Below are 27,935 nucleotides of genomic sequence, written 5' to 3'. Positions count from 1 at the left end.
CAGTTCTCCACATCAATTTGAAGGACAGCACATCACATCAGCATGTTAGAACTCCTGTTCAAAGCTGAGCCAAAACCCAGCTACAGAGCAGGTCCAATGCACACTCTAACATGCACTACTTCTGCACCACCTGGATTTCAAAGGTGTGCACAGAACTGCAATTCATGGCCTCAGATGCTGCCTGATGCAGCCTTAACCCTGATTAAAGATTCTCAAACCATTTACTTGCCTTTTAAAAGCTGGGGCAATAAAGTTTCTCCAGTCAAACTATCTAACCATAGACATTAGCTGCAGGTTGTATCAGCCAGTTTCACCCAGGGCAGGTGAAAGGCTAAAGGAATTAATAACAATATATTTTAAAAACTGCAGTGGAAGGAAGGTGCTAAAAGACAAACCAAATTAGTGCCTCACTGACAGGAAGCTGCAGCAGCAGCTAAGCCTGGTGAACCATCAGCAGGAACCTTCCAGCCAGGCAAGGAAGGAAGGTTAAGGTCAGATTGGTACATTCTGCATCCAAATCCATCAGATGATGCACTCAATGCTCAAAAGCTGAAAACTTCACAGTTCCAGTACCGCAGGCATTGCTTGGAAGAGGTAGCACCAGGGAAAAGGAGAGGGAGAAGCAAGACAACCTTTGTTACACTGTGGAGAAAACCCCTAAGACACAAATCCAGATAAAAACTAGCTTACTGTTCATTGAACAATGTGGCTGAACCAGCAACAACTAAAGTTTTTAGGCACAGGTGCCTCCTGGAAACAGCTCCACAAAGCACCCATCAGGTCTGGCTTCCTTCTGACCCAGCTGCAGCCCCATGGACTAGCACAAAGCTCACTGGCATGGAAGCACTGAGCCAGGGAGCTCACAGCCAACCTCATGTTCCACTCTGGGACCTCAGAGTTACTCTGTATCAGTCAGCTCAGCTTCAATTCCTAGAAAAATACGGGAACAAATAATGAACTTTGAAGAAATTACAGAAATAACAGCAGACAGCAGTATTTCTCAAGAACTAGTGTCTCTCAAGAAGTCTGATAGCCTCCCATAGCACAAGAGATGCTAGAATGGAGAAGCAGTACTAAAGGTTATATCCTGATATTCATTAGGTTCCAATGCTATCTCAGTTTCCGACAAGCTAGAGAAATAACACCTCGAATACAATATTATATGCTGGGGGTGAAACTGGAGAGAGAAAAAATCCTGAAAACAGCACTTACTGATGGCTTACAGCAGTTGGGAAAAGATATATCAAATACAGTTTTGCAGGGTTTTGTCCTGGGTCCAGTATTATTTGATATTTTTGTATCTCCATTAGTAATGTGGATGGTGAAATAGAATATTCATTAAATCTGCAGACAAAACAAAGAAGGATGATAAGGGCTCAAAATAATCTTGACAAAGCAAAGAAATGGTCTGAAAAACCAGAATGCTATTTATCAGGCAAAAGTACACAGATTTATACAGAAAAGTCTACTCAGCCACACAAACACAGGAAGGAGAACAGCTGTCCAGGCAACAACTACAGAACAGGGTCTGGGGTTTGTAATATTTCAGAAGGTGAGCATGAATCAATACCATGCAGTTGCAAAACTACAAAACATTTGTAAACTATACCAAAAATTGCACGGGAATATATGAATAGGATGAAAATCCAGGAGACAGAAAACAATTTGCTCATCTTACTCAGGATGAGGATGGCCTCAAGCTGGAGAGCTTGGACAGTTTAGGTGCTGTATTTCAAAACAGTGGTAGAAAGAGGCCATAGAAGTTCAACCAAATCCAATGAGTGACCTGAAAAAAAAGACTGCACGAAAGCCAGAAATGCTTTGAGTCCAGTGGAAGGAAGACTGTGAAAGTAAAAGCTCTTAAACAATGAGCTTAAGGTAAAGTAAGAAAGATTCAGGTCAGATGTAAAGAAAAGCTTCCAAGAGTAAGAAAAAGAAAGCATTTCAGAAGACTGCTTACAGAGGTACTTTATTAAAATAAATAAATAAATAAACAGATAACTAAAATGTGTTGATAAAAATGTAAGGGCAGTCAATTTTTATTCTGGGCCAGGGGAAACACCAGATTACCTCAAAGAGGGTCTGTTCCAGTCCTCTGAGCCCATATTTTGACATAGGCATGATTAAAGCCAAAGTGAGATGACCAAAGAGGATGGAAAAGGAATCAGAATTCTATTCAGATAGATTAGATCTCATGGCATTTGAAGATTCAACAAAAATGTAAGAATTGAGGCCTTTTCACTGATAGCAGCTAAACACTGACAAGCTTTGAAAAACCATTCCAAAAATGTTGAAAGATGGGAAGTAAAAGTCAATAAAGTGTTGTTGAAAGATGGGAAATACAAGTTAACATTTAAACATTTGTAAACTGGTACATGCCCACATTTAAAAATGTACATTGCTCAACAGAATAAATGTGATAGCAGCAAGTGAAGAATTAGAACTTATTTTGCTACAAGATACATGTGGAACTGTCAAAATGCAGTGAAAAGTGTAATATATTTCTAAATTATAAATATAGATTATCTGATATATGAAAGGTTCTGTGATTTTAATATATTACACTCTTCTAAGCATCAAAACCTTCACAACCTTGAAGCAAAACAAACCAGAAGGCTAAAGAATGCCCCCAAAACTAAATACTTCCCTCCCAGAGAAATTAGAGAAGTTTTATGTTTTTGATCACAGTAGTATCCAAATCTCTTAAAACCATCTGATTGCTCTTGCTCTTTCTCTGACCTCTAGCTGAAAGAGATTTTATTGTATTTTTTTATATATTTTCTTCAAGTGAGGAGTCAGCTTGCTACTAAGATTGCCCTATGGGATATAAACAAAGAATATCGACTTACATCTAGAGAGATGTTTTTTAAAAAATATTTTTTGTTTGGAATTACCATGTTTCTTCAGAATATTGTCCTAGAAACTCAAAGAGTAGTTCATTTCCTCTCCATTATTTTATTTGGCAATTTCCTGTAGCAAGGAAAAGTTGGCTTCATTTCACATGGGGCCAAAATTAACACAGCTGTTCAAAAACTTTCACCTTGTGGTCACAGCATGAAATTCATCTCAGGTGAATAGGAAAGTTTTAAAACCACCTGATGGATGTTGAGAGACCTTAGAATGTGGAAATCTCAGTAAATTCCATAATGATGCACACATGCACAAATAAAATGCTACAGCTGGTCCTCCTTGTCTATGCTGGAATTTAAATATTTTAGACACAATAATCACACTTGTATCAGGGACTTCTAGGGAATTTAAAGAACTTTTTCTGGAGCTAGATAATCTCACAGACCGCATTTAAACTGTTGTTATCAGTGCAGGCTGGTCCTGAAATCACCAGGCTGGGCTGTTTCCACAGAAAGAACAAACAGGAGATGAGCAATGGATGAGGGGGACAAACACAAGTGTTCATTTGTGCTCAGGTCAAGAGGATGCAGCCAAGTGAGATGAGAATGGTAACAGCAAACTGTGACTTGCTTATTGGACCCCCTGGGTCCAGAAACATCAAATCAAAGTTCTCTAGCTCGTGTGTGACATTCACTGCTTTGCTTGTCCTAAGGAGGAGATGTTTCTTGCTGACTTACCTGTATTATTCAAACTGGCCCACAGGAAGCCAGGCAAATTACCAGCTCTCAGTTTGGGTGTACCCTGTGGAATATATCAGTGTAAAAAAAGCCCAAGTGTTTTTACTGTCAGTATCCCAGGAACGTGTAATACTCCATTTTCTTTGGGTACTGGCAAGTATTCTGAATACTGGAGACTTACAATGTTGCATGGTCAACTGTGAAAATGTCCCTCTGGAGGGAGTGACAGCACTCTAGCTGCTGTGACCTGGCTTAATGCTTGATGAACAGGAGTCAGAATGCTGACATTGCTTTAACTTTGCAAATATCTAAAATGTAGATAGGGTTAAAAAAACACCCAACAAAACACTCCAGTGGAAGTACATGAAGAACAGAATGTGAACTTGACTGCACAACTTACATGGGCTAATTTGTTGCCAGCAGAGATGCAAAATGAGATTTGGTCAGGAATTCAGAGGGCTGGACCCCTCATTCCCTTTACATAAGCAACAAAGAGGCTTTGAAATGTTTGAAACTGTTTTGCTCTTCCACGCAAGCGGAAAGCACCCTATGGATGCCTATTAAGTAAAGTCTTTCCACATCTTGGCAAGTATGTGATTTCAAGAAAAATATTTGCAAATGGATAACCCAATTCAAGAAGAAGTCAAAGACCACCTTTGAAAGAAACTTTGATGTAGCTATAAAAAGATTATATTTAGGAAGGACAGCATAATGTGGTTCTGTTGTCAAAAGTTTATACCTCCCCATATTTCTTTGCTGTTTTTTGTATAAAAAGCAATGCTGGTAAGCAGAGAAGTGAATGCCCATGAGACACAGGATTAAGGCAGAATCCCTGAAAAGAACTGCTCCCGACTGTTGGATAAAGACAAAACAGGTCATTTAGCAATCTCACTGCCAAAGGACAGGGATATTGGAACATCCACAAGTGTGAAAGCAAACGACAAAAATAGTCGCTATGTGAACCTGTGGTGAAATCATCAGGAAGCCTGGAGTCTTTTATTAACGTGGAAATGCTGTTGTATCTTTCCCAAGGTACAGTATCATGTACAGATTTCAAAGTCAGAACTATGCACCTGGCAAAAGGAAAAAGATGATGGTGAGACTAGGAAGTTGTGAAGATATCTGCAATTCTTTTTCTTTTTTAATGCTGTCCAACAACCTTCAAATGAGATTAACAGGTCAGCCAGACTCTGAGGACAACACTATAGACCAATATACAATATTTGATTGTCACTGAGTGTATGTGATCAGAAACAACAATGATGATCAGAACAACACATGCTCCATCTGTCAGAATGGCAGAAGGTATACAATTTCATCTCATTTCAGCTTCTGAATACTTCTGGGAATTGGAAGAATCTTACAGAAGCTCTGAGCTTCAAAAATGGAAATTTAGCACTATCCAACTCTAAGATTCTTCTGCACAGGAATGTAAATATTGACACCCACCTACGTAAGTGGTGGCTTACCACACTTTGACATATCAATAAGAAGCATTTAATTCACCTTCTAATCTGTAGTGTAAGGCTCCAAACCACTTATCCATAAACAATACAGGTAGTCTAAACAAAAAGAAATTCCTAGTCTGAACAGTTATGAAAGTGTCATCTAAATACAAATGAAGCACAGCAGGGTTTTATCTGCCTGTTACAAAGATAACATCCTTGCAGTAGTTTATAACACGAGCTACGTGAAACACTATGAAAACTGAGGAAACCCTAATTTTTAAACTTCACACAACCCTTATTCTTCATTCAGTTATTGTGCAGACATCACTGAAGGAACTGGATCAACTTCGCCACTCTATTGCTTTGGCCAGCTCCAAGGAGCAGATGCAGGCCCTAGCATAATTCAAAGAACTTGAAGCTAAAAGTAAAAGCAGACATTTAATTTCTGGTAGCAATCATCACATTTCAGCACAAGAATGAGAGAAATGAGAAAGAAAGTATATATATTTCATTGTCTATTTGTGTGTTTATACATATATACAAATATGTATCTATTTCCTCTCCTATGCAGTGAGAAATTCAGTGCACTCTCAACATGGATATCTATCTCTGGGAGCAAATATATATTTAATCCTGTCCAGTGGATATATAGATTTGCCTGATACAGCAGAAAATTATAAAATCTGCTTTATGATTTGTCTGAGTCGGGGACTCCAAGAATGATACTGTTAGTCAAGGGCTCAAATAATCAAAAGGAAAACAATTTCAATTCACTGCAAAACTCAAAAAATGTATGATCTAAGATGGCTTAACTGACTTAATGTTTGGGGTTTTTCTTCAACTTCTGATCCTACTGCAATTTGAGTCAATTCCACAAAACGTCTGTTCATCTAACCCTAGAGTCGCAGCATAAACCACAACTTGTGTCATGGAAAAAGTAATTGTTGAGTGTCAAGAATAGCACTTGCTGTATTAGCAAATGGAAATTCTATCTGCCAATGGAACAGCATTAAAACAGGACTCCAGTCTGCTGTCTAGAGACAGAGGTGATCTGCTATAGACTGCCTCACAATGCTTGTTCAGCACATGCACTAGAGAAATTTACACAAAACTTCAGCATCCACGATGGCCAGAGCAGCATCTTTCATTAAACTCACTGTACAAAATATGTTAATAAAAACAGAAGTCCCTCAAGAGAAAAAACAGGCTTAGTCAAGACACTGGAAGCAAGGGCCAGAGGGGGAAAGAATGGTGGGACTCTACCCAAGCCCTGCCAAGATGCCAGAATAAAGGGCTGTTTCCTGCTAAAACAATCTATGTTTGCCAGATTTTATTGTTAGAACTCCATTATGGAAATGAATAGGACCCGTTCATGCCTCAAAGATCCTTCATTTCTGTCTACAATGGGGGCTTTCTCTGTGCAGCTACAACAGTGGTCAAAATCCACTACAGACAAGGCATTAAGCAAGGCAGATTGCAAGAAGTCTCTCTATAACTGAAAGTCTGATAAATCTGAGTGGAAACCTGAGCTCTCTCAAATCCAGTGAAAACCCAAGAAATGTATATTCTCCCTGTATAGTAACTTGCCTTCAGCTCTGAAGATGACACAAAAGCTAATGATTTCATTCTTGCATGAAGAACTATTCCACTGCTTTATCTGAAAGATAAGCCAGTTTCCCATGAGGATTAAATGTATTTAGTTATTGTTTACTTATTTATTTAGCTATTTAGTGATTAGAATAAAAACAAGTGACTGATTAGGAAAAACCTCCATTCCAATCTGAACAGAAGACACTAGAGGTTTAATCCAAAGGCTGGAATATGTTGCTAAATCCAGCTGATTTCATATGGATCTGGGTAACTAAGTAACTTTTTAGTATCTGTGCCCAGTAACAATGGCAAACAATATTAAAATTCAGGAAAATAGGAAAAATTAAAAAAAAAAAGACACCAATTTCTACATATGAATCCACATAGAGGCTACCTTAATTGGAAAGAATTTCCCAAATCACTTAGATCTTTCATAAAGGTCGTGTATATTACAATATATTGAACCAGCCCATACTGGATACCAGAAAACATCAGGGAACAGGTATTTTCATTTCCAGCCTTTTTTCCTCAATCAAAAGCACTTAGCTGCTACTTCCAACCTTCATGCTCTGTAGAAGAAAGAGATGCAACACAGGGGACTCTCACAATCATAAATCCAGGGCAAGCACTTAAAAATCTGCCTGTTCATCCATCAATTTCAGCACACAACTGTCTGGACAGGCATTCTGAAGTTGACCTGCTGCAGTAACCTGTGTATGTGTGCAGCTTGTTACATGCACCTGGGGACTCATTTCATTAGTGGTTAACAAAGTGACCCCTATGTGACAGCAACAAATTCAAGATGGGAACATGGATGCTTTTAAACTGTTTGCATTTCATTCATAACACATCTGAATAATACTAAAAATTGAGCTCTCTCTCCCACTGTAGTTTTAACTACAATCTTTGAAATCCTTGAGGATTAGAGTCTGGTAATTTCAGTAACTTCCTTTCTCTGGAGTCCATATGGTAACTATACCTAAAAATTTTGAAGATTTAATTTGCAGTCTGGGAAAAAGCATTTTAATGGTCTTCTCCAAAACAACCCTTCAATTTTTATCTGCCTTTTTCAGAGCCATCTTTGTTAAAAAACATGAAACATGACCAGTCATTAACATAACTAGCACAGTAACAATGGAGTGATCAGGTGGCCTGAATACAGAAGGAACAATACTTCCTCAAAAAAAGTAAATCAAATTTCATCAGACCCAAACAATCTGAAGATCTCCTCTTAAAGTACTGACAATACTGGCCACAGTCACCAAGGTTCAGCACAGTCACAGAGGCCCAGCAAAGTACCACAAGACCAAAAAAGGAAAAATGGCATTCCCATCTTCAAAAATCCAGGAAAAGAGGAGCAGTCTGAGAGGTAGTCTGCTTAGCATCAATACTCAGTGAGCAAAACCCATCTTTTGCAATTCCCTAGAAGATAACTAGAGGAAAACAACAGCAAATGTGGATTTGTTAAGAGCAAAGCATGCCAGATTAGTCTAACTAGCCTTGAGACTCATTAGGCTGCCCCAGCAGGGGAAGATGCAGTAAATGCCTCTTGATTTTAGCAGCACCTTTGGTCATGAACTGTAAAACAAATCAGAGAAACTACATTCAGGGATCTATATTGTGGGATTTTTTTAAAGACACTGACAAAGGTAAAGAAACAGATACATTCCTAATTGAATTGCTAAGATTACCAGTATACTGACTAAGATTGCTTGGATTTGAAGATTCTGTACTTGCAGTGGTCCTGACTAAACATTCACCAGAGATATTTTCTGTGCAACACTCACCAAAAGGTAGAAGAAACATCCTTGGAATGGTGTGACTCAGACCAATTTTCTCTTTGTATGACCTGAAGAGTGTGTGCTGGAGTCAGTGTCTTGAGTTTCATTACAGCAAATCCAACTTTGAGTGCCAGAAAAGAAAAAAAAAAAAAAGACTAAACTCTAGCACCAAAGAGGAAAGGATTTTGTGTTAAAAAATATCAACCCTTGTGGCTGGAAGATGCCGTTCTGTACCACATAAAGCTAAAAGAGAATCCACTTTCTGACACATCACTCCTGTGAAAGTCGACAAGAGATGAAGGTTGCAGGACATCAAAATGCACAGGTTAGCAACAACAATACAGCCAGTAACAGATCATGTGTGAAGGCCAGGGAAGGCTTTCCTACCAGAGGAAAGACTAGGGTAGGAGAAAAGGCAGCAAAACAAGAAGTTCTTGTTTTCTTTAAAAGATATTCTCAGGAAGAAAAGCAATACAGGTATTGGAGTATTCTTACAGTAACTGTAATAACTACTTTGTTACTAGATAAGTACTTTAATACTAGAAAAGAAAAATGATGCCAAAGACCTCTTCTTGAAAGCAAATAACATCTAAATGTATACTTCCAGCTGAGTGTCTGGAAAGCCACTTAGTGATGCATGAGACCCTACTATCAAAAGCAAGACCTTGCCATTCCTCTACTTCATCTCTGCAGCCAGGACTAAACCTAATCCACGTTTTATCAGGACGTACACCAACAACTGACTGACTCACCTTAGATTAAATTTTCCTACTGACAGGTTATGCCATAGTTGGATTTCTCATAATTTTATCAGTAATTCCCTGGAGTACCTGTAGTTGCCATTTTTAAGAGTGTCTCATCAAAGAAACAGACTTGATGAAATGACTTTCTATAACCCTATCTTAGAGACCACTGACAAATTTGGGAAATAAGCTTTTAAAAGTCAAGATACCCCAAACATAATTAATGTCTCCAACAAAACATTACTTTCTGCTTAACCACATATATTATGCCTACAAATTTTAGCTGTGTGCTAGAAATATGTACAACAAAAAGTACAGAGCAACTTTTCCACAGCATGGTAAATCCAGCATCGTGACAAACTGTGCACTACAGCGAAACAAAGCTGGAACCACATAAATTACATCTTCTAGTGACTACGACCACATTATCAAACGCTTAAACATCAAAACTATGAGGGTGCCAGTAGACACACTGCTCAAGCTTGAAGGCAAACACTTTTCCAGCTTGGAATTTGAATATTCTTCATCAGCAGGCATCAAATACATGATCTGTTCCAAGCTGTGTAGCTGAACCACTCCCGAGTCCAGCCTGACAACATGAACAGCATAAATAAGGGAGCTGGTTTTTTCCCTCAATTCTTTTGATGATGCACTGTAAGTACCACTTCAATTCCAGTGCAATTCTTTCCAGATAGACGTAAGAGGGCACTTAAAGTGAGAGAGAAAAGCGATAAAATCCCACAACCTACAGGACTCACAAATTTAAAACCAGAGCAACAATTCAAATTACTACTGTTAGGTGAGGGTGGGTGATCTGAAGCTATACAAAGTTGGCCAGAGCACAGTGCTATTAACACCAGGGTTGTGGGTTCAATCCCCATATAGGGTTTTACTTAAGAGTTGGACTGGATGATCCTTGTGGGTCCCTTGCAACTCAGAATATTCTGTGAATCTGTGAACCAACACTAACTTTGTGCTTATTTTCTTTTAAATGAAAACATTTGAAGAATAACAGAAAGGAAGCACATTCTCAGACCTATCACACCTAAAGACATCATGGCAACAGCAGCCAGGTGATAAAGCACCTGGTACGTAATCTTGACCTGACAGGTGACTCAGATGTGGCAATGAAATGCACATCAGAGTAAATATTAAAATACAACATGAGCCATGTTCACTCAGAGTAGATTTCTTTATTATGCAAGATAAATCAGATTTCTTTGCTAGAGGAATGAAAGCAGGGGAGGGCATCTGCTGTAATACTGAACAGAGCCAAAGAGTCACCATGTGCATGAGGAAAGATAAGCATATTCAAATCCTTTCAATATTTTTCAAGGAACTTTTGAGTTCTAAAAATAATGAGTGGTTTGAGGTATCTTTGCAAGACCTGCTTTGGCAACATATTACGGGGACAGTGCAACTGTTCAGATTTTAAGTGTTAGAAACCTAGGAAGATTTAAGAACATGTAAGTGAAATTAAAGCACCTCAAGACATGGAAACACCCAACAAGTTTATTGAGTATGCCATACTGAGATTCGTTAGCTCTTCTATATTGTTACAGTTCAATGCAGTCTTATACATAAACAAATTCTGAAACAATATAAGCAGAATCCTTACTTCTGCCTCACACTAACGAAGTAGTACGAAGAACGCAGTTACTAAGTAAAATATCAGTTATCAAAGTTTCATGTGGAATAACAGGTTCTTCCTCTTTTGCTTTCACTCTACCTCCTCAATAGAAAGGGCAGAATCAAGGTTATCTGCATGGTATTAGCTGTTTTAGAACGTAATGAAACATACCTTGATTTCCCAAACTTCATTTAAAAATCCTAGTTCTGAAATAGTCCTGCAATGCGTAGTTTACCCAGATTCACCACTATATACACCAACTTTTTGTGCACTAGTGTGTGCTATAGCTTGACGTGCTCAGAATATCAGCTCCACGGCCGAGGGTAACAGAATTCACTTGCTGCAAATTCATAGACAATACAGACTACATCGAGAAACTGAAAGGCATCTTTGATCTTCTTCTTACCCTATTTATTTCTTCTCACAAGGAACATGAGACATATCTACCCTGGTACTCATTCTGAATAATGTGTTCCTTTATTGAAACATACCATACTATTCAGGATTTGGATGATGTGCGAAGAGCAAGATTTTAATGAAAAAGCCAATTGTCCAACTAGGGGAAACATTCTCTAAAATGATGCAACATTAGTATTATTGTCATCAAATTCTTCCACTCATTTTAAAAACAAGGCTACAAGCTACATAAAGATTTCTAAGGAAGCCGTTCATAGGCATAAAACTTTATGAAGGAGGCTGCCTACAAACACAAGGTCACTGAATATATACCTACCTGACTTGCCTGATTGCTTAGGGTTATCTTCCAAAATACAATCAATGCAATCAGTTGTTCCTTTATTTCAATTTTCTAGTAGAATGGGGGGTAGTGAGAGGGGGGGAAGGGTCCTGATGGTTACAATAAAAATCCCAAACGTGTTAAAGAAATTTAGACACTACTACACCCCACTGAGGTCGTGTAAGTACCAAGGGGAGGGGCTGACATACATCCATTCAGACACCTATGCGGTTTGGTTTTTTCTTTCCTGCTGGAGAAGACAGGAGTTTGTAGCCAGTAGGTGCATTTAAAGTCGAAAGGGAAGAAGTAAAGACCAACGCTGAAATCTCGCACAACGCCCAGCGGTACCTCAGCGCTTGAACGACACCCAAGTCGCCGGCACTTGCCGGCTCAGGCCTCCCTCTCTCCCGCTCCCCGAGCGCCCCGCGGAGTCGAAGCCCCCGCGGCTGAGCGGAGCCAGCGAGAAGCAGCCGGCAAGCGGGAGCCACGCTCCCTGAGGCGGGAGGGAGCGGCGGGGAGCGCGGCTCCCCGAGGGGCGGCAGGAGCCGGCCCGGCCCCGCCCCGCGCCCCCCGCATGCGCGGAGCCGGCCCGCGGCACGGGGCGGGTGGCGGCTGGGCCGGCCGCGGCCCGAGAGCGGGGCTTGTCCCAAACCGGGCACACCGGGAAGCGACGGGGGAGATGCCCCAGGCCGGTTACCTGGCCGAGGGTCCCGCGGTGCAGGGCCCGGATCAGACCACTCGGTGTCGCCATGGCAAAGGCGGGAAGGAAGAAGCGGGGGGGAGGGAACCAGGGCAGGAGCCGGGCAGGGTCCGCGCATGTCCCGCAGCCCGGAGGGCGCAGGCGCGATGCCGGCGCTGGGAGGGTGCGGTTACCGGGAAGGGGCGGTGCTGCCGTCGGCACAGGCCTTTGTGGGGGTGGAGGGAATCGCTTTGTTTTGTTTGTGGCTCCTTCTTCGCCTGTGGGGTTCTCAGCAGCGCGTCCCCTCGGAGGCTTCCTCAATCCCCGCATCCTTCCGGCCGCCTGGCCGTGCCCACGGCAGCTTTTCCACGGAGAGATCTGCAGCCTGGCTGCTGCTGGAAGATGAGCGTCTCTGCCCGTCCTGTCAGACTAACTGAGCCCCCACTGAGCGCCCCCTGAAGCTGCTCTCTGCCCTCAATCGGTTCCTGCTCTGCCCGAAAGCCGAGGCAGAAGCAGCTCTCGTTGTCCAGCACCTCAGACACAGCGTGTCCTCAAATCCGGTCTTTGTGCCCATGTCTCTTCCATTACACCAGGTAACAGAACCAAAGCAAGAAACACCGAAGTTACTAATGAGGTCTTACATGCTCCTGAAGAAGTTGTACATGAATCCTTCCTGTCAGCTCCTCTGCTAAAGGTGCCTAGTTTCTTCCCAGTTTATTTCTACCCAGTTCAATCCCCAGGCTGGGAAGCCACAAAGTGCTTGTTACCGGTGTTCAGGTGGTGCGAACCACAGCTCATCTGCAAACATCTGGGACAGTGACTGTGGGAATCTGCTGCTGCAGGCTCTGGGAAAACAAACCAGTCATCAGGAAAAAAGGTGCACTTGTAGGTCTGTTACCAGTGGCACTGCACATTGTACCGGTGATTATTTCCAGGATATTATTATGGAATGTTCCTAATTCTAAAATTTAAACCCACTGTAAATTTACATAACTGTTTATTTATTTTCATTTTGATGCATTGGTTAGTTACAATTTTTATATTTTAAAACCATGTATGAAGAGTGCTTAGTACATAAAAGCGTAATCTTCATTTACTTTCCCTGCACTGCTGTAATACAAATTGTAAGGCATGGACTTTGATTTTTTAAGAACTTTAACTTGAACCCAGAAACTCTGCGTATAATTTTTTTCATCATTTGCATCAGCGCTATAAATATTTTTCATAATTTGAGCTGAAAACTTCTACGTGTGCTGTTCCTCTTTATTCAGTGTTTCAACAAAAATGTGTCAGCCATTTTTGAGAACATAACTAGGCAAAAATGACATGAAGCTTGATGTAGGAAACATCAGGGAAGAAGCTGAAAAATTGAATATTTTTTGACATTTTCCTGTTCTAAGACCAAAAAAATAATTGGACAAGAGCTGCTCCTCTAATGTGAGGCTGAAGACGTGATCTGAGCGGAGCATCAGGCAATACCTCCTCCAGGTGGGCGGGATGGGCAGCTGCCCTACCCACTGTCTCCCAGCTAGAACTGTTCTCTTTTGGAGGCTAAATGGACCAGGTAGAGCTGTCTTAAACTAATGCTGTGAAGAGGGGGATGCTGGAGATAAATGGAATATAAGGTTATCTTTAAAAAGTTGTGAAGAAAATTGAAATTAATGTGACAAGAAAATGTTAAGGCAATTTTTCAGTTGCAAATAACTTAAACCAAAATTTTTTCCAGTATGTTTACCAGGAAGAAAGCTTTCAGCATCTAATAAATATAAATATTATAATGTGGTTATAAATCAGTAAGTCAAACATTGGTTTGAGGCAAAATGATGAAGAAAAAAGCTATGTAGAATACAGCAATAAAAAACTAAATAATGAAGATGTTAATACTCCTTAAAAAGCATTAGTGCTCATTTTCAAGGTTATTAGAATGGAACAGTAAAAGTTGATACTTTTTAGACTTTTGTAATACCTTTGACTTTGTATCACAGAGTATTCTAATAAACATACATGAAATGACTAAGAGCTGATTAGATGACAGGTCTTCAAAAGTACTTGTTACAGTAGAGGTTTATGGTGACTTGTGCTTTTCCCTGCTCAATACTGCTGCTGATAATCTGGAAATAGTGAATAATTTTTGTTGAAATGTGCCATTGACACAAATATTGACAGACTTGTAAATAACACTAAGAACATCATGATCATATGGATAATAGGAATATATTGAAGCAAAGCATGTTTTAAAATCAAATTGAAACTGAAGTAAAAAGTTGAATTAAAGTTGGATTCTTTTTCATCAACCAGAATCGAGCCTGTGCTATTTTAAGTCTTTATTTAACCCAAATTTAAGCTGAATAAAAAATAAAAATCAATGTGATATGTACAAGAGTTCTTTAACACAAGAAGAGCCCGCTGCTATGACACAAATCTAGCAGGGGCAGAAGAATAAGCATGGGATATTCTTGGTGCAGGCAGAGAGGGAGAGTGGTGTGAGTGTGTAAGGCAGGTGAGATGAGGAAGAGGTTGCCTTGAGAATCCCAGAGAAGATGAGATGGCTTGCATCCTGAGAAACAGCCAAGTTAGGAGAGGAGAAGGATTCACTGCTAATATTTGTTGTCCTCTGAAATCTCCTGCTGCTGCCAAAGCTCCTCTGACCTTTCTCATGTATTATTCCTAGGCACTTTCCCCTTACCCTTATTACTCAGTGGACATTATGAATCCATTAAAGACTGTTGAGATGTGAGGAATTTTCTACAGAGCCCAAACTAGGAAAATTTGGTGAACCAGAACTCAGTCAAAATACCACTAGTGCAATTTTCTGTTTTTAATGCCACCAAACTGACTGTTGATTTAGAAACAAGAGTTTTAGACCAAGTCTTTCAAATCAGCCTGTGTCCCATGGGACATGGTGTTCTGCAAAAGACCTAGAGTTTGTGTTGGACAAGGAATCTGTTTGCTAATGCTGTCTAGTAGCTCAAATGGTCAATTTTTTAGTACTGGGGTACCAGTCAGAAAATACTAAGTCTGCTTTGGGTTTCTATGCTTGAAGAGGGATACTGCAAAATCAGGGAAAAAACTACAGATAATAGCTGTAAAATTATTTAAGAAAAGACTAGGTGCATGCTCAGTTAATTAGTGAAGATGAAGGAAGTTCTAGAAGCAGAACAGAAGCAGTGATTCTTTTTTTCCAGTTAGGAAGACCTCTCTAGCTGGGCTACAGGCCACAAAACTTTTATTTTCATGAAGCCTTCAGGAGACAGTGCTTTACATAGGAGCATATAACATTCTACGATGTGAACAGAGTTCTGGGAGTCAGTTAGTGATGTGTAGAGAGTTTTTATGCACAGCCTCTTACCTAACACAGAAATTAGAAGTTGTTTGGGTTTTGGCAGCAGAGTGTAAAATGGAAGAATTGTTCAAAAAACCAAATAAATTTTGAAAACCTGGTTTTATTCCTTGCCACTGTGAAAAATCATGTGAACTAAAGTATTTTTTGTTCCTCACCTGAAAAATTACTAGAAATACTGTGCACTCCTAGTTAAAAGCTATCTTTTTTGTTACTGTGCTTCCAATATACTATATGCTAAAAACATGAAACAGCCAAAAATATTAGAACCTATGTCTGTTAATTTAACAGATGGATTAAAGATTTATGTGAGATTTATGTTTTATGCTTAATCTATTTGTGCTTTATCTCCCATCTTTAAGATAGAGTAACAGCTATTCAAGTCAGCATTGTCAAAATAATTTCACTAATATTCTTGAACCATTCACATCCTCTGATAAAAATAACAAAGAAAAATGTAAAAGGAAATTAGTAAGTTTCTACTCAATGAAGGGATTATGACAGGAAATCCTATGGTAAGAAAGATTTGGACACCATTTTGGGTAAAAAAAGTATTTTAAAAAATCAACAACACTCAATGAACCTTCTTTGCAGAAAAAATAGTATACTATGATATAGCTAGAGACAGTATCATCATATATATACAGAAGAAGAAAGAGAAATTAATTAAATCACATCACAGGGTTGATGCTGTAATTTCTCAATTTCTGAGTGTCTGATTACGTATTTTAGTGTGGCTTGTGGGAGGGGTAATTATAACTATAATTGTTTTTATTGTTTGCTGCAGCATTGCTCAGATACTGTCTAAAATGAGATGCCTTTGTGCTGTTCATTGCTCGAGCACGTGCCAGATGACAGTCCCTGCTCCAAATAGCTCACAGTTAAAAAAAAGTGAACACAGAGCAAAAAGTGCATGACACACAGAGTGGTAAATGAATTTGCAGAAGTCAACATGCAAATATTGTTGTTTTTCAAGTGAAAGTTGTCATTAGCAAGGTGCTACTTGAATGAAAGAGCAAGGAAATGGGATTTAGGCAAACTGGAGAAGGCAGAGAAGGGACACCGGGGATGTTGTGGTGTAAAGAACAGAGTAAGAGACGAAGTTTGAACAAGCAACCAAACAGCACAGGAAAGAGCCCAGTCAAACCATTCACACTGACATACATAAAGAACTTCCCTTGAGATGTGTAGGTTGGCATAGTTTAAAAAGCACATCTTCAAAATTCTTGAGAGCCTAGAGGTCAGCAGCAAGACTGGCTGAAGAGGGTGAATCAATTACTCTTACCTGTTTCATTTTGTATTTGAAACATGCTATGGAAGAATCTTCTGGCCATTTTTATACATCTGTCTGTTCAGTGAAGCTTTAGCAGGGTAGTCACTGGGAAGTGTTGAAGGTATGGCAGAGAGCGTGGAGTTGTACTGTCTCTTGTATGCTGAAACTCTTGGTAGTATCAAAGCATTGCAGGGAGCCATATCCTCTGAATTTAATGGAAAACCACTGTATTGGTAGCCACTGAGAAATAAAAACACCTAGAATCTTCTGAAATCTGTAACCCTTTTCTCCCTATAATATTTTGGGGAAAAGAAATTTTTCCTACGTGTTCTTTTGTATTATCATCAGTTATGGTGACGGTGTTCTTTACATTCATTTTGAATCTGTGTTTCCTGTCATGAGCAGATTAAAAACAGAAGAGAGTGGAGTGAAAGTTTTCTATTGCAAACATCTGTGTCTGAAAAAGGATTGTATTTCCATGTCCTGGAACATCAAGGGGAAAAGCTTGCCCTCCCCAGACACACACCTTTGGTTTGCAGCAATAAGGAGTTTATAGACAAGGTTGCTTTACTATGGTAAATAGAAAACCCAATTCTGCTATTATTTCCGGTGAGTAATACAGCCTGGATGTCTGAGGAGACCTTCGAGCATTGTTCCCAGCAGAGAGCTCTCTTATTCTATATCTTTAAAATGCTTAACAAATTTGTGGGTGTAACATAAGCAATGCTTTTAATAACTCCTGTCTTTTGTATCTGAAACTGCATTTTATATGCAAATATTGCTGTCCAGATAAGTGTTCGTAGGGACTGTCATTAGAAGTGGTGAACGGAAATACTTACCCTGTATAAGTCAAATGAAATCCACAGAAAAAACAAAAAACCTACAGTGTCAACAGACTTCACAAAGAAAAAAAATGATGCTGATGTATCCTCCTTATCTGTCTTCTTTTAAATAACACAAGAGTGGAAAAGGAGAGAAAAGATGTAAGAAGCACTTAAGGGGCCAGATAAACAGTACTTTCTCATACTTTTTGGTATCCTTGCAGGAATTTAGCCCTGGAAACGAGGAAATTTATTGGTTTAGGAGCTGCCCTGAGACCTTCCTATCTCCTACATAACTGCCCTCCTTTTAAAATTACAATATACTAATATGCATCAGTGCAAATATCACCCAAAATATGTTGCACTAGATTCATGTACTCCCTCACCCCATTGAACCCAGAGATCTGTTGTTTGCAAAAGTGTAACAAATTTGGGAAACAGTTTGATAGAATCATCATCTGGGCTGGTTCTTTATTTGTAATTGTCACAGGCACTGAGGAGGCTTTTGCTGGTGTGCAGCAGTGATTCTTCCTTTCCAAAGTGGAAGCACATCTCCAAGTACCAGTTTTACTTCAGGCGACATTATTAGTGAGGATGGTCTTCTGTCTCGTAATAATTTTTCTCATTTGCCAAATCTCCTTCATGTATACACAACTGATGGTGATATTTCCAAACTTGTGAACATATGAAAAACTCAAGAATACTAGAATGAAGAGAAAAAAAATGAAGAAAACATAAAGCTTTCAAGTTTCAAAACAAGCTTGGCAAAGTTAAGCAATTGCTTGTTAGAAAAATCTCGTAAGCAAACAGATTGGGAAAATGCAGGAATAGGTAGGAATTCACAGTCTGAACCTGTATTTTATAATTCTGGTTGTTTAGTTTAATAAGGGAACTCACAGGTGGCTCTTTACAGTGGCAATTAATATGACATTTCTCTCACTTTCTCTAGAGGATATATTACAGTGTGAACATTGGTCTGTGACTTGCATGTCTGTCCAAGATACTCATAAGACAATCTAGAAAGAATAAAGATGTGAATCCCTCATCCTGCTTGTTGGAATAAGAATCCTTAAGATGTGAGAGTAGGGTACAGAGAGATCTGCTCGCCTAATTTGCATTTAAATTGGAGGTCATTAGGCACCAGACACTTATATAAAGACATTGGTGTAAACCCTATTATTTATTTTTATAAACTGTTCCAGTTTCTATGAAGTATACCCTATTTCTATAATATAAATTAGTCTAATTTTACTTTCCAGTTTTAGATTGTGTAACTGCATTGCCTTTTAAGCTAAGACATGTTTTACTTTAAGAAATCTTCTCCCCTTATAATCAAAGAATGTTTTTATTTTTGTTTCTTAAAGAAACAGCATAGACTTTTCTTTATTTCCCCCAAACTGTTGTAAAATAGGCTTTACACATTTTCGATTACAGTTGTGACTCCTTAATCTTTTCAGCTTTTCAGGCTCTTCTGGTCAGGGTTAAGCACCAAAATGTGCTGCAATACTATTGCTATTCTCATTATCATTCATCTGCTTCTACTCAGCCATTTGCTAAAAAAAAAAAAATTAGCAGCTTTACTGAGAAAGTTTGCAGATGATGCACAGATTGATAGAACAATAAATAGCATTTATGTATTTGAGAATAGGGTTAGCTTCTGCACCGAACTGAGCTCAGACTTTTTTATCTAATCGCTATCAATTTCAGTGTCAGTTTTTTCCACAGTCCCACAATTTTTAAGGGTGACAGGTTTTTAGTTTCCAGGTGTGTGACCTTCCCCATTTATGTGTGTTTGGACTCGTTGCTTGAATGAGTTCCCCTTCCTACCAAACAACCCAGCTGTGTATAACTAGCTCAATGCAGTTTATCATTCCACCAAACTGTGTATCATCTGCAAACTTTATTAGCAGCACTTGTCCTGTTTTCTTCCTTGTGGTTCATAAAAATGCTAATTGCTAAAATGAGATCAGGGGCTTAACACCTGTTGAACTGGTAATGATTTAACATCCAGCTAATGTACAGTTCAGTATACACTTTACTGATTATTTTTATGTTAATCTAAAAAATAAGAGTACCATGAAGTACCAAAATAAACTGTTCAAAAAATGTAGTTATGTCACAGCCAAGTGTATTTCTAGAAAGAATGAAGTACATAAAATGCAGAGTTGTTATAATTATCTCTAAAAAGATCACTCGCATGTGATTAGTTAATAACATTCCTAGACAAAGTTTTTCAAAGTTGTTTTGTTTTTTATTTTACCTTTTATATGCACTTTCATGGTTACACTCTGACTATTGTGTTCCCATCTGGGGAACGCAAACCACCTATGGTTTATGGGACACTTGAACTGAGTTTGCAGCTGCTTTGTTTCATCAGAGCAATGAAGAGCTGCTGAAACAGATTCTAGCACTCTTTGCTTTCTGCACTCCAAATTCCTCCTGATTTGTCACCCTCCACCATAATTATTCTTCATACCCCCTTGTTTGCATTCCCTTATCTTGGCTTTATCCTGTGAATATGAGGAAGTCCCCAGGCTCACACAATTCTTCTCCCCTTGTATGCCAAACTGGTACTTAATTCTGGTGGAGTGACCAGCTGCCAAGAGCACCAGGTTTGTTGGGGATGACAGCAAAACCTCCCTGCTCTGCCACCTTCTCATCTTGTGCCCCGGACTCAGAGGGTGCACATGTCGCTTTCCTCTTCATCACTCTTCCAGGGAGAGGACTCCTGGTTTGGTGCAGGAGTCAAGCATGCTGCCTCCCACCTTCCTCTCAGCTCGCCTGTAAAGAGGGTCTGGCACAATAGGTGCTTTCCTCCCAGAGGCTTTATATGAATGGCCATACTTGCTGTTGGTTTTTGTAACTAAAAGTTGTGTTGTTTTTGTTGTTGTTGTTGTTGTTGTTGTTGCTGTTGTTTTTCCCCCCATGCAGAGTTGTTCCCTTTTGGACTGGCCACCATCATCCATTGTTCTCTATGAAACAGAAACTGCCATTGCCCTCAGGGGAGATAGTGGCTGCCTATACTGTGAGGCATCATAAAACACAGACCCCGTTGGGAACAATGGGGAAAAGCCTTCTACGCGTGGCCACCAGCTGAGGCCCACGCTGAGCACTGGGGAGCAGCCATGCTGGGGGGAGGCAGTGGTTCACCAAGGAGCCTCTTGGACCTGCCTGAGGGAAAACGAGATTGCATACAACAGGAAAAAATACCCAAACCAAACCAGCTTAATTAAAAGAAGCAAGTGAAATAAAGTCTTTGTGCAAGGTTACAAAGAGTTCTACTTCTGTGTGAGTTAGCAGAGATCTTAGCCAGTTTCGTAGGGGAGGTTGAAGTTCTTTTTGGCACTCTCTCTTTTGGTTGCCTTGACTCCCCCTCAAAAACTAAGTGAACAAAATTCTTATTTGACAGTTTTAATAGGAAACAATTTTTGTCACAGAATGATAAGCTTTTTGTCTATGAAAATATGGTATTTTTTCCACCCTCCTTCACTTTTTACTCAGCAGCTTTCTTCCTCATAAACTCTGGGCTGTGCGGAGTATGCGTTGTTTTTTAACAAGATCGGAGATAAAGAAAGGTCTAATAATGGGTGGTTCATTTTTAATCTCTATGTAAATCAATATATTCAAATATGTCTTTCAAGTTGCTGCAAAATTTGTAATCAAACCGTATGCATTGTACTTCTAAGGAGAGTACACTGTATTTTTTCATGAAGAGTAGAGAATCATCAACAAAGCATGCCTGAGTCTGAAAATTCTACCTAACTCTAGAGTATTTTGTTGCCTCTGAAACGTGCATTTAGTGAGAGAAAATATTTTAAAAGATAACAAAATCTGAGGGCAAACAGCATCAACAATTTTGCAGAAGGAATGCTGTGATTATTTTTGAAAACAAGCATTGTGAGTCAGGGAAATAAGTTGGCAAGACCTCCCTTCACAGGAATTTAAACTGTTAAGGTAATTAAAATTGCAGTTAGCATACTCACCCAAGTCAAACTGCAATCTGTTAAAATCCCTTATACTTAAGCCTCCAGATCTCCATACTTGTACATTTACAGTTCCATAGGATGAACAGTCATTTGCTGGCATTATTCTTCATAGCAGAAAATTTCCTCTTGAGCAGAAGTCTTAATCCTGCCACAGAGTGACACTTTATTATTATGCCTCTGGCCATGTCTGTGTCCTTGTAATTCAACTGATAAAATTGATCTGTAAAGATTTAGTATGTACTCTCTGCTCTTCAGAGTAGGGACAGTAATTCCTTTGAAAGTAGTGATTGATCTAGAATGAAGAAGCCTCATTCTTGCCAGAGACAGTAAATTACTGATATTGTACAGTTACTAATATGACTTTGGGAGCTCGGAGGCAGATTTTCAGGTTTGAATCACCATAAATCCCACTCAGGGTGCTAGGTGTGCTGGTCGCCTTCCACACTGGCTAAGAGAGTGTTTAGGAGTAGCTTAAACAATGAGTCCACTGCCCCAAAATAAGCATTGAATGCAGGGTCAGAGGATCAATTAGAGTGATTGAAACAATGGACAGCAGGAGGAAGCAGGAAGGGAGCAAACCCAAAAATCGTGGTACAAGAAATAAAGTGAATACACAATGGTCTTGAAAAAAAGCCAAGGAAAGGAGTTTTTTGAGCAGAGCCCTGACTGCAAGCAGATCTGGGGTCATGAGCAAAGCAACAGATTCTTGTTCAATCTTACTGTTATTTCAAGAAGTGAGACTTTTTGTGTAGTAAAACAAGATTACTTCAAAGAAATACCTGGCTCTTGTAACCAATTTCTCATTCTAATGGAAACAGCCTGCGATATCATACATACAGGCTAACTGCTCAGGCCATGGTGGAGTTAGAGACTAAAACCAGAGAGGGCACACAATGAGGAAAAACAGGGAAAGAGACAGAGGGAGATTTTAGAAAAAGACATGGCAAAGTGGGAGAAAAAAGAAAACTTGCAGGAAATTAACCTAAGGCACAGAGATATAAAAGAACATAGTCAGGATGTAATCTTCAGAGTGATAGTCAGTCAACCAAGAGATGCTAGTGTCTCGGGGAAAGAGTAAACCCTAAAGTGTACTCATGTTCAAATTTCTGATAAAAAAGAGCCTGTCCCTCCCGCCCCTTTGCCATTTCAGAAAAGCAGCCCTCTGACAGGCAGCCAGGCATCATGATGGAGGGCTAAAACACATGAAACTGCTGCCCATTTGGAACACACTCTGTCTCCTTTCACATCTGCAGAGCATTTAGCTGCTTGCATCTGGTTGTGTTTGCGCAAATATAATTCCATATTCACTAATAATTCCCGAGGCTAAAGGCCCCTCTCCTGTAACCTTGTTAATATTCTCACAAGGCCTGGTGTGAACGCCTCACAGCATTTGGATTAGAATTCAGTCTGGTGGGTTTCCCCCCTCCCCGTCTCTTACTCTTTCTCTTGCTCGTACTTTTCTGGCCTCCAGTTTCCTGGCCACCCACATGACGAGACACTCTCCCTCCCGCTCTCTCCCCATTCTCAGTTTCAAGGAATTTCCTTTTGTCAAAGGCGAAGTGTGATTGACATATTTTCCCCCTCTTAAGTGCAGTCTTCTTAATACTTGATTTAACTATGTCCTTATGGAGCTCATATAATCATTACCTAGGTGAGAAAGAGACCCCCTGCTCCCTCACTACCATCCAATCTTGGCCTTCAAGCACGAGATGACTGGCTACTTAGCGCTTTTTACATGGGTTTTATTCACTTTTTAAAGACTTTTATTAATTTGGTGGTGATGAGGTGTTCCAGATTGACAGCATTGAAAACTGAAGTAATTTGTTTGTCCACAAAGCAGGTACCACCAAAGAAGCAGAACTGCCGGCTCCCCTACCAGTGTTCCTGGGGATCCCCTTTCAAAACATCTCACCAAAGCCAGAAAAATTGCCTTCTCCTCTGGCCTTTGCAGAGAGAAAGCAATTCAATTTTCTAATCAGTCATCACCCCTGATGCTAAGACTGATAAAAAACTGAGCTGGAGCTCACCCTGACCACAGTGTCACAGGAATGAGGGATGTAACCATTTTGCTGGTCCACTTCTCGTCTCTGCTTTCTTTAGCATGAGAAATGGTTTCCTGTTGTTCTCCAGACTTTTTTCCATGTGACATGCATAGCACAGGCTGTCCACCCCAAGTAGAGTCCAAGGTGCGTTAGGGTGAGGACAAAGGGTTGAAGGAGAATGGCTGTGGAATTTGGGAACATAGGTGGGCTGCTGGCAGGAAAAGAGGAAAGCGAGTCCCCAGGCTGATAGCTTGGAGTCCTTAGTGATTCCCTGGTTAATCTGTGTTGGGTACCCTGCTGCATTGCTCTGTTTTCACCCATGTCTTGGATACAGGAAAGTTGAACTCTGCAGTATGATGTCTGTAGGTTGGCTGTGGTTATGAAGAGGTAGCTCAGACTAAGCAAAAAATTTTCAATACAGTGTAGGAAGGGTTACTAATGAGTTTTTGAATTAAGATTTGCAAGATCTTAGCACATCTTTTAATCCATATGAGAGCCAACCAGAGTTTTGTAACAGTAATAGTCCAGAAAACTGATTATTGTAACAAACATATAGGGAAATATTTATAATTATGTATGTCGAAAATTTATGCCACATCATTGTAATATTTTGTTTTCAGTTGTGGATGGACTTTGCTACATTTGAAATAACTACGGTGAAATTTCCCATGTCAGGGATTAATCTCTGTATCTTGCATCCTTCTTTTCCCCTTTCTGTGAAAAATGGAGAAAAAATACTGAATTTTCAGGAGAAGTTTTGGGAAACTATTCTCACACATGCTAAAAAACCTGAAAGAGATACCAGTAACAATTAATAATCCTTACCTAGTATGGATGAAAGAGTTGTCTTTTGATCAGCAGATGGGGTGGAGGGTCCCTCTGATGTCAGGAATGTATTCTTGCCCATTTCCGTGAAAATTTTCCCACATTTAGTCAAGTTATGAGCTTCAGGAAGTCCCACTTCACACAAAGACGTTAGAAATGTTTGTTCTCTGAAGGATTTCTGCCTGTTCTATACCTCAGAGGTGGATGGCAACCTTCTCTCTCAGCAAAGCAGTGGGGTACGTGATGTGCCCACACTGCCTCAAGGCAGGGGAGATGAACAGTGCTACTCCCTCCACTGTGGTTTCAGTGTTTGTCTGACAGACCATGGGAGAGGAGAAGGAACCTTTCTGGCAAGACTGCAAAAGGTAGGGACCTGGGACTGAAGTACTGTGAGTGAAGACATTGGGACAAAAAGTTGCTGAGCTCAGTATCTTGTTGTTCTGAGAAAAGGGTGGGGGGCTTACAGGTTGGACTGCAAACATGATGAGGGAGAAGCATGGACCTCAGATGATTGTCTCCAGAAACAGAACGGGAATTTCCACACAGTGGAAATTCATAAATTAAATACAAGAGGGAAAAAACTCCCCAAAACTAGAACTAGAAATGTAATGATTCAGGCTTCAGAGCAGGTTTTGAATGATATGCAGTGTAAGACATGAGACACCTATTGAACAATGAGTATAAAAGAAGACCTTGAATACACAGAATCTTCAACAGAAATCCAATGGAAAATTGTATGTGGTTCTGTAATCGAACATGGTAAGGTAGCTCACTGATAGAGCTGAAATAAAGTCAGGCTTATTACTGATGATCCTTGACATCTGAGTGTTTGACTTTGCAACATTAGTAGTTTCTCATATATATTATGTAGTATGAATATTATTATTCATAGAGTACATAGACCTGGTATAGCCTGTAGGCCAGGAACTCAGTGCTTTAAAGTGAGTTAGGTTCTTTATCTCATTAATGGCTTAAATTAAGTTAATTAACAACTATTTACCTTAGCTCTGGCTCCAAGCCTTAAGGATTCAAAAGAACGCATCCTTTGCAAAGCCAGATTCTGTGTATTCTGCAATGAGACGGGACCAAATGGTAATGATATTTAAAAAATCCTTTCATTCTTGTCTTCCTTTCTTCACACAAACATGTGCATCTGTGGCCCATATCTGCTGAAAATAGTCATCACCACAATATGGCAATGAATATTTTCTACCATTCTTTCAAGAAAGCTTTTATCTTTTCTTGGCCTCACAATGTCTCCAGGCAATCTATCTCCATTGTCAGGGCCTTGTTTTGTGAAGTATTGTTTCAAGAAGCACAGCCCAGGACTTTTTTTTCCTGGTATGTGCCTGGGAAGGAGTTAATTTGTAGATGGCTTAAGCAGTGTATCAGATCAGAGTCCTCAGCCTTGCTGCTGCCATGTGCCAACTGCTTCCCTTGCCACAATGACCTATAACCTGTTTTGCCCTGGCTTTGTGTGCATTTGGTTTGCAAGCTGGCCAGAAACTCATGTTGGGTACCTGACTACAAGTATTGGTCAAATACTGTGTTTTTGAGTTAGGGAAATGTGCCAGATCCCACTGCTGTGGAATAAATGAATCAATGCTTCCAGAAGGTGATGCGAGAACTGTTGTTTCCAGCCCCAAGGCAGCCCTGCCTTGCTGCAGTGGTTTGCCCCTGGTTCAGGTTTATCAGAAGCTTTTTAAAAGAAAAGCTGCGATTTCTAGGGCATGGTTTACAGTCAGGGAGTCCATGGGCTGCAGAACTTGGGAAGCAGGGGCTCTGACTGCACAGCAGAGCAGGCTGTGCCGCCAGACCAGCCCACACCACTCAGGATTGCCGTTCTGCCTTTTCCTCTGGGACGTTTCTGTTCAACACCTTATGCCACACATTGCTGTGCCCATCACCTGTGAGATGAATTCTCCACCCTTGTGTCCTGTTGGGCCCCTCCTCTGTCTGACATTGGGCGAAGCATGGCTCACCTTCCTACCCGCTCAGCCTCAGGGCTGTGGTGTGATGTTTGGAGGGGTTCTCAGGCTTACAGGATTGCATTGTTAACAACAGTGCTCTAGGTGAAAAAAGAGAAACTTCTGCAAACTGTCAACCAGCCTTGGCTTTCAGAATGACCCAACAGCTCAGGAGACAAGTGACCTGAAACCTACTAGAATGTTTATATACTCTGGTTTTGCTGAAGAATATCCCCTCTGTTCTCTGTCATCAAAAATTGACAGTAATAGTATCTCTTCTTTTTAATTCAAAGTAACATATAATCCTGCATCTTCCTTGCCACATTGGAATATCTTTAAATCTTTTCTTTTCCAACTGTTTGAATTGCTGATGGAGTGTCTTGATGTGTCTGGTGTTTTGCAGGTATATGTACAATAGTATATGTTACAGCTATATGTAAAATAGTCCTTTCCTTAATGTTCTTACAGTGTCAAAGAAAGGGTACAGAAATTCTGGAATTGGAAATTGGGAATGGGATGAGGCTTCTCCATCACAGTCCTGAAGAATAGGCCTGGAGGGACCGATCAGCACCAGAGTCCAGTTTGGAGTATGGGGAACACAATGCAGAAAGCCTTTGAATCACTCCGTTGTCATCAACGTAACTGAGAAGCCCACAGGTGAAGTATGCCTCACCTCCTTTAATCTCCAAATATGAAATATCAGGCTGCTGCTTCTGCTTGAAAATTGAAAAACAAAGACATTTCTGTCCCCTTATTCCCCCTCAAACAAAGAGCAAACATGAGGGATGCTGGGCCTTTTGGTTTTGAATCAATAATTTGACAACTACACTGTGAACATTGACTAATAGCAAGGACAATTAAGACGTGCAATAAGAGAGCAAGAGAATCCCAAATCCAGGATTTGCCCTGGGAAGAGGGAAAACTGGGATATGACACCTGGTATTTCTGTTAAGACATGAGTGATCAGGAGCTCCCTTCTGCATCTCATTTTGAACTGCCTGCAGACATGTAAGGTGCTGCTGTGGGCTGAGGTGTGAGTCAGGGTGCCTCCTTTAGGCTTTCCAGAGTCAGCTCCTGCTCCCGTGGATGTTTTGGACAGTGAATGGCATTGTTCTGTGGGCTGCAGCTTGCACCGAGAGGATTTATACACAATGTCAAATCCCTCCTGTCTTGACCCCTCCTGACTCCTAGACATCTGTAAGGGAACACCCCTGAGAGGGTATCTGTAAAGAACTGTTTATTTTGCAGTGAAGGGTAATCTCATAATAACCAGGGAGTTCCTCCAAGTTCCTGGGAGTACCGAGTGAACCTTGCCCAGTGTTGCTGGCAGAAATGTTGCAAACACAAATACAATGGAGGCTCTGAAGAAGACAGAGGGGCTCAGCACCCACAGCCCATGTTTATTTTCTCCAGAGATGAAGGGAGGACTGCAGGTCAGCAGGAATTGTGCGTTTTGACTGGTATTTATTGACTCAGAAGTCCTTGCT

General features: G+C 40.3%; 1 protein-coding gene across 6 annotated transcripts in view; it reads right to left on the bottom strand.

The window, feature by feature from the left end:
* WARS2 (tryptophanyl tRNA synthetase 2, mitochondrial) overlaps window positions 1-14,895 on the bottom strand; it is a 49,645-nt gene extending 34,750 nt beyond the window's left edge. For 5 of the 6 annotated variants that reach the window (XR_011151639.1, XR_011151646.1, XR_011151673.1 and 2 more), the window contains exon 1: window positions 12,213-14,895. Coding sequence is in view for 1 of the 6 variants with exons in the window: in XM_069019123.1 (XP_068875224.1) it covers window positions 12,213-12,524 (312 nt within the window). In the remaining 5 variants the exon portion in view is untranslated. Of the gene's footprint in view, window positions 1-8,412; window positions 8,528-12,212 lie in introns of all 6 variants that reach the window. The other variant, XR_011151674.1, reaches the window with a different exon arrangement.
* Between the last annotated feature and the right edge of the window lie 13,040 nt (window positions 14,896-27,935).

Source organism: Aphelocoma coerulescens, chromosome 1 (assembly GCF_041296385.1).
Source record: "Aphelocoma coerulescens isolate FSJ_1873_10779 chromosome 1, UR_Acoe_1.0, whole genome shotgun sequence".
In the NCBI taxonomy this organism is placed as follows: Eukaryota; Metazoa; Chordata; class Aves; order Passeriformes; family Corvidae; genus Aphelocoma; species Aphelocoma coerulescens.
Note: the sequence above shows the minus strand (reverse complement) of the source record. Positions and strands in the feature narration are given on the sequence as shown.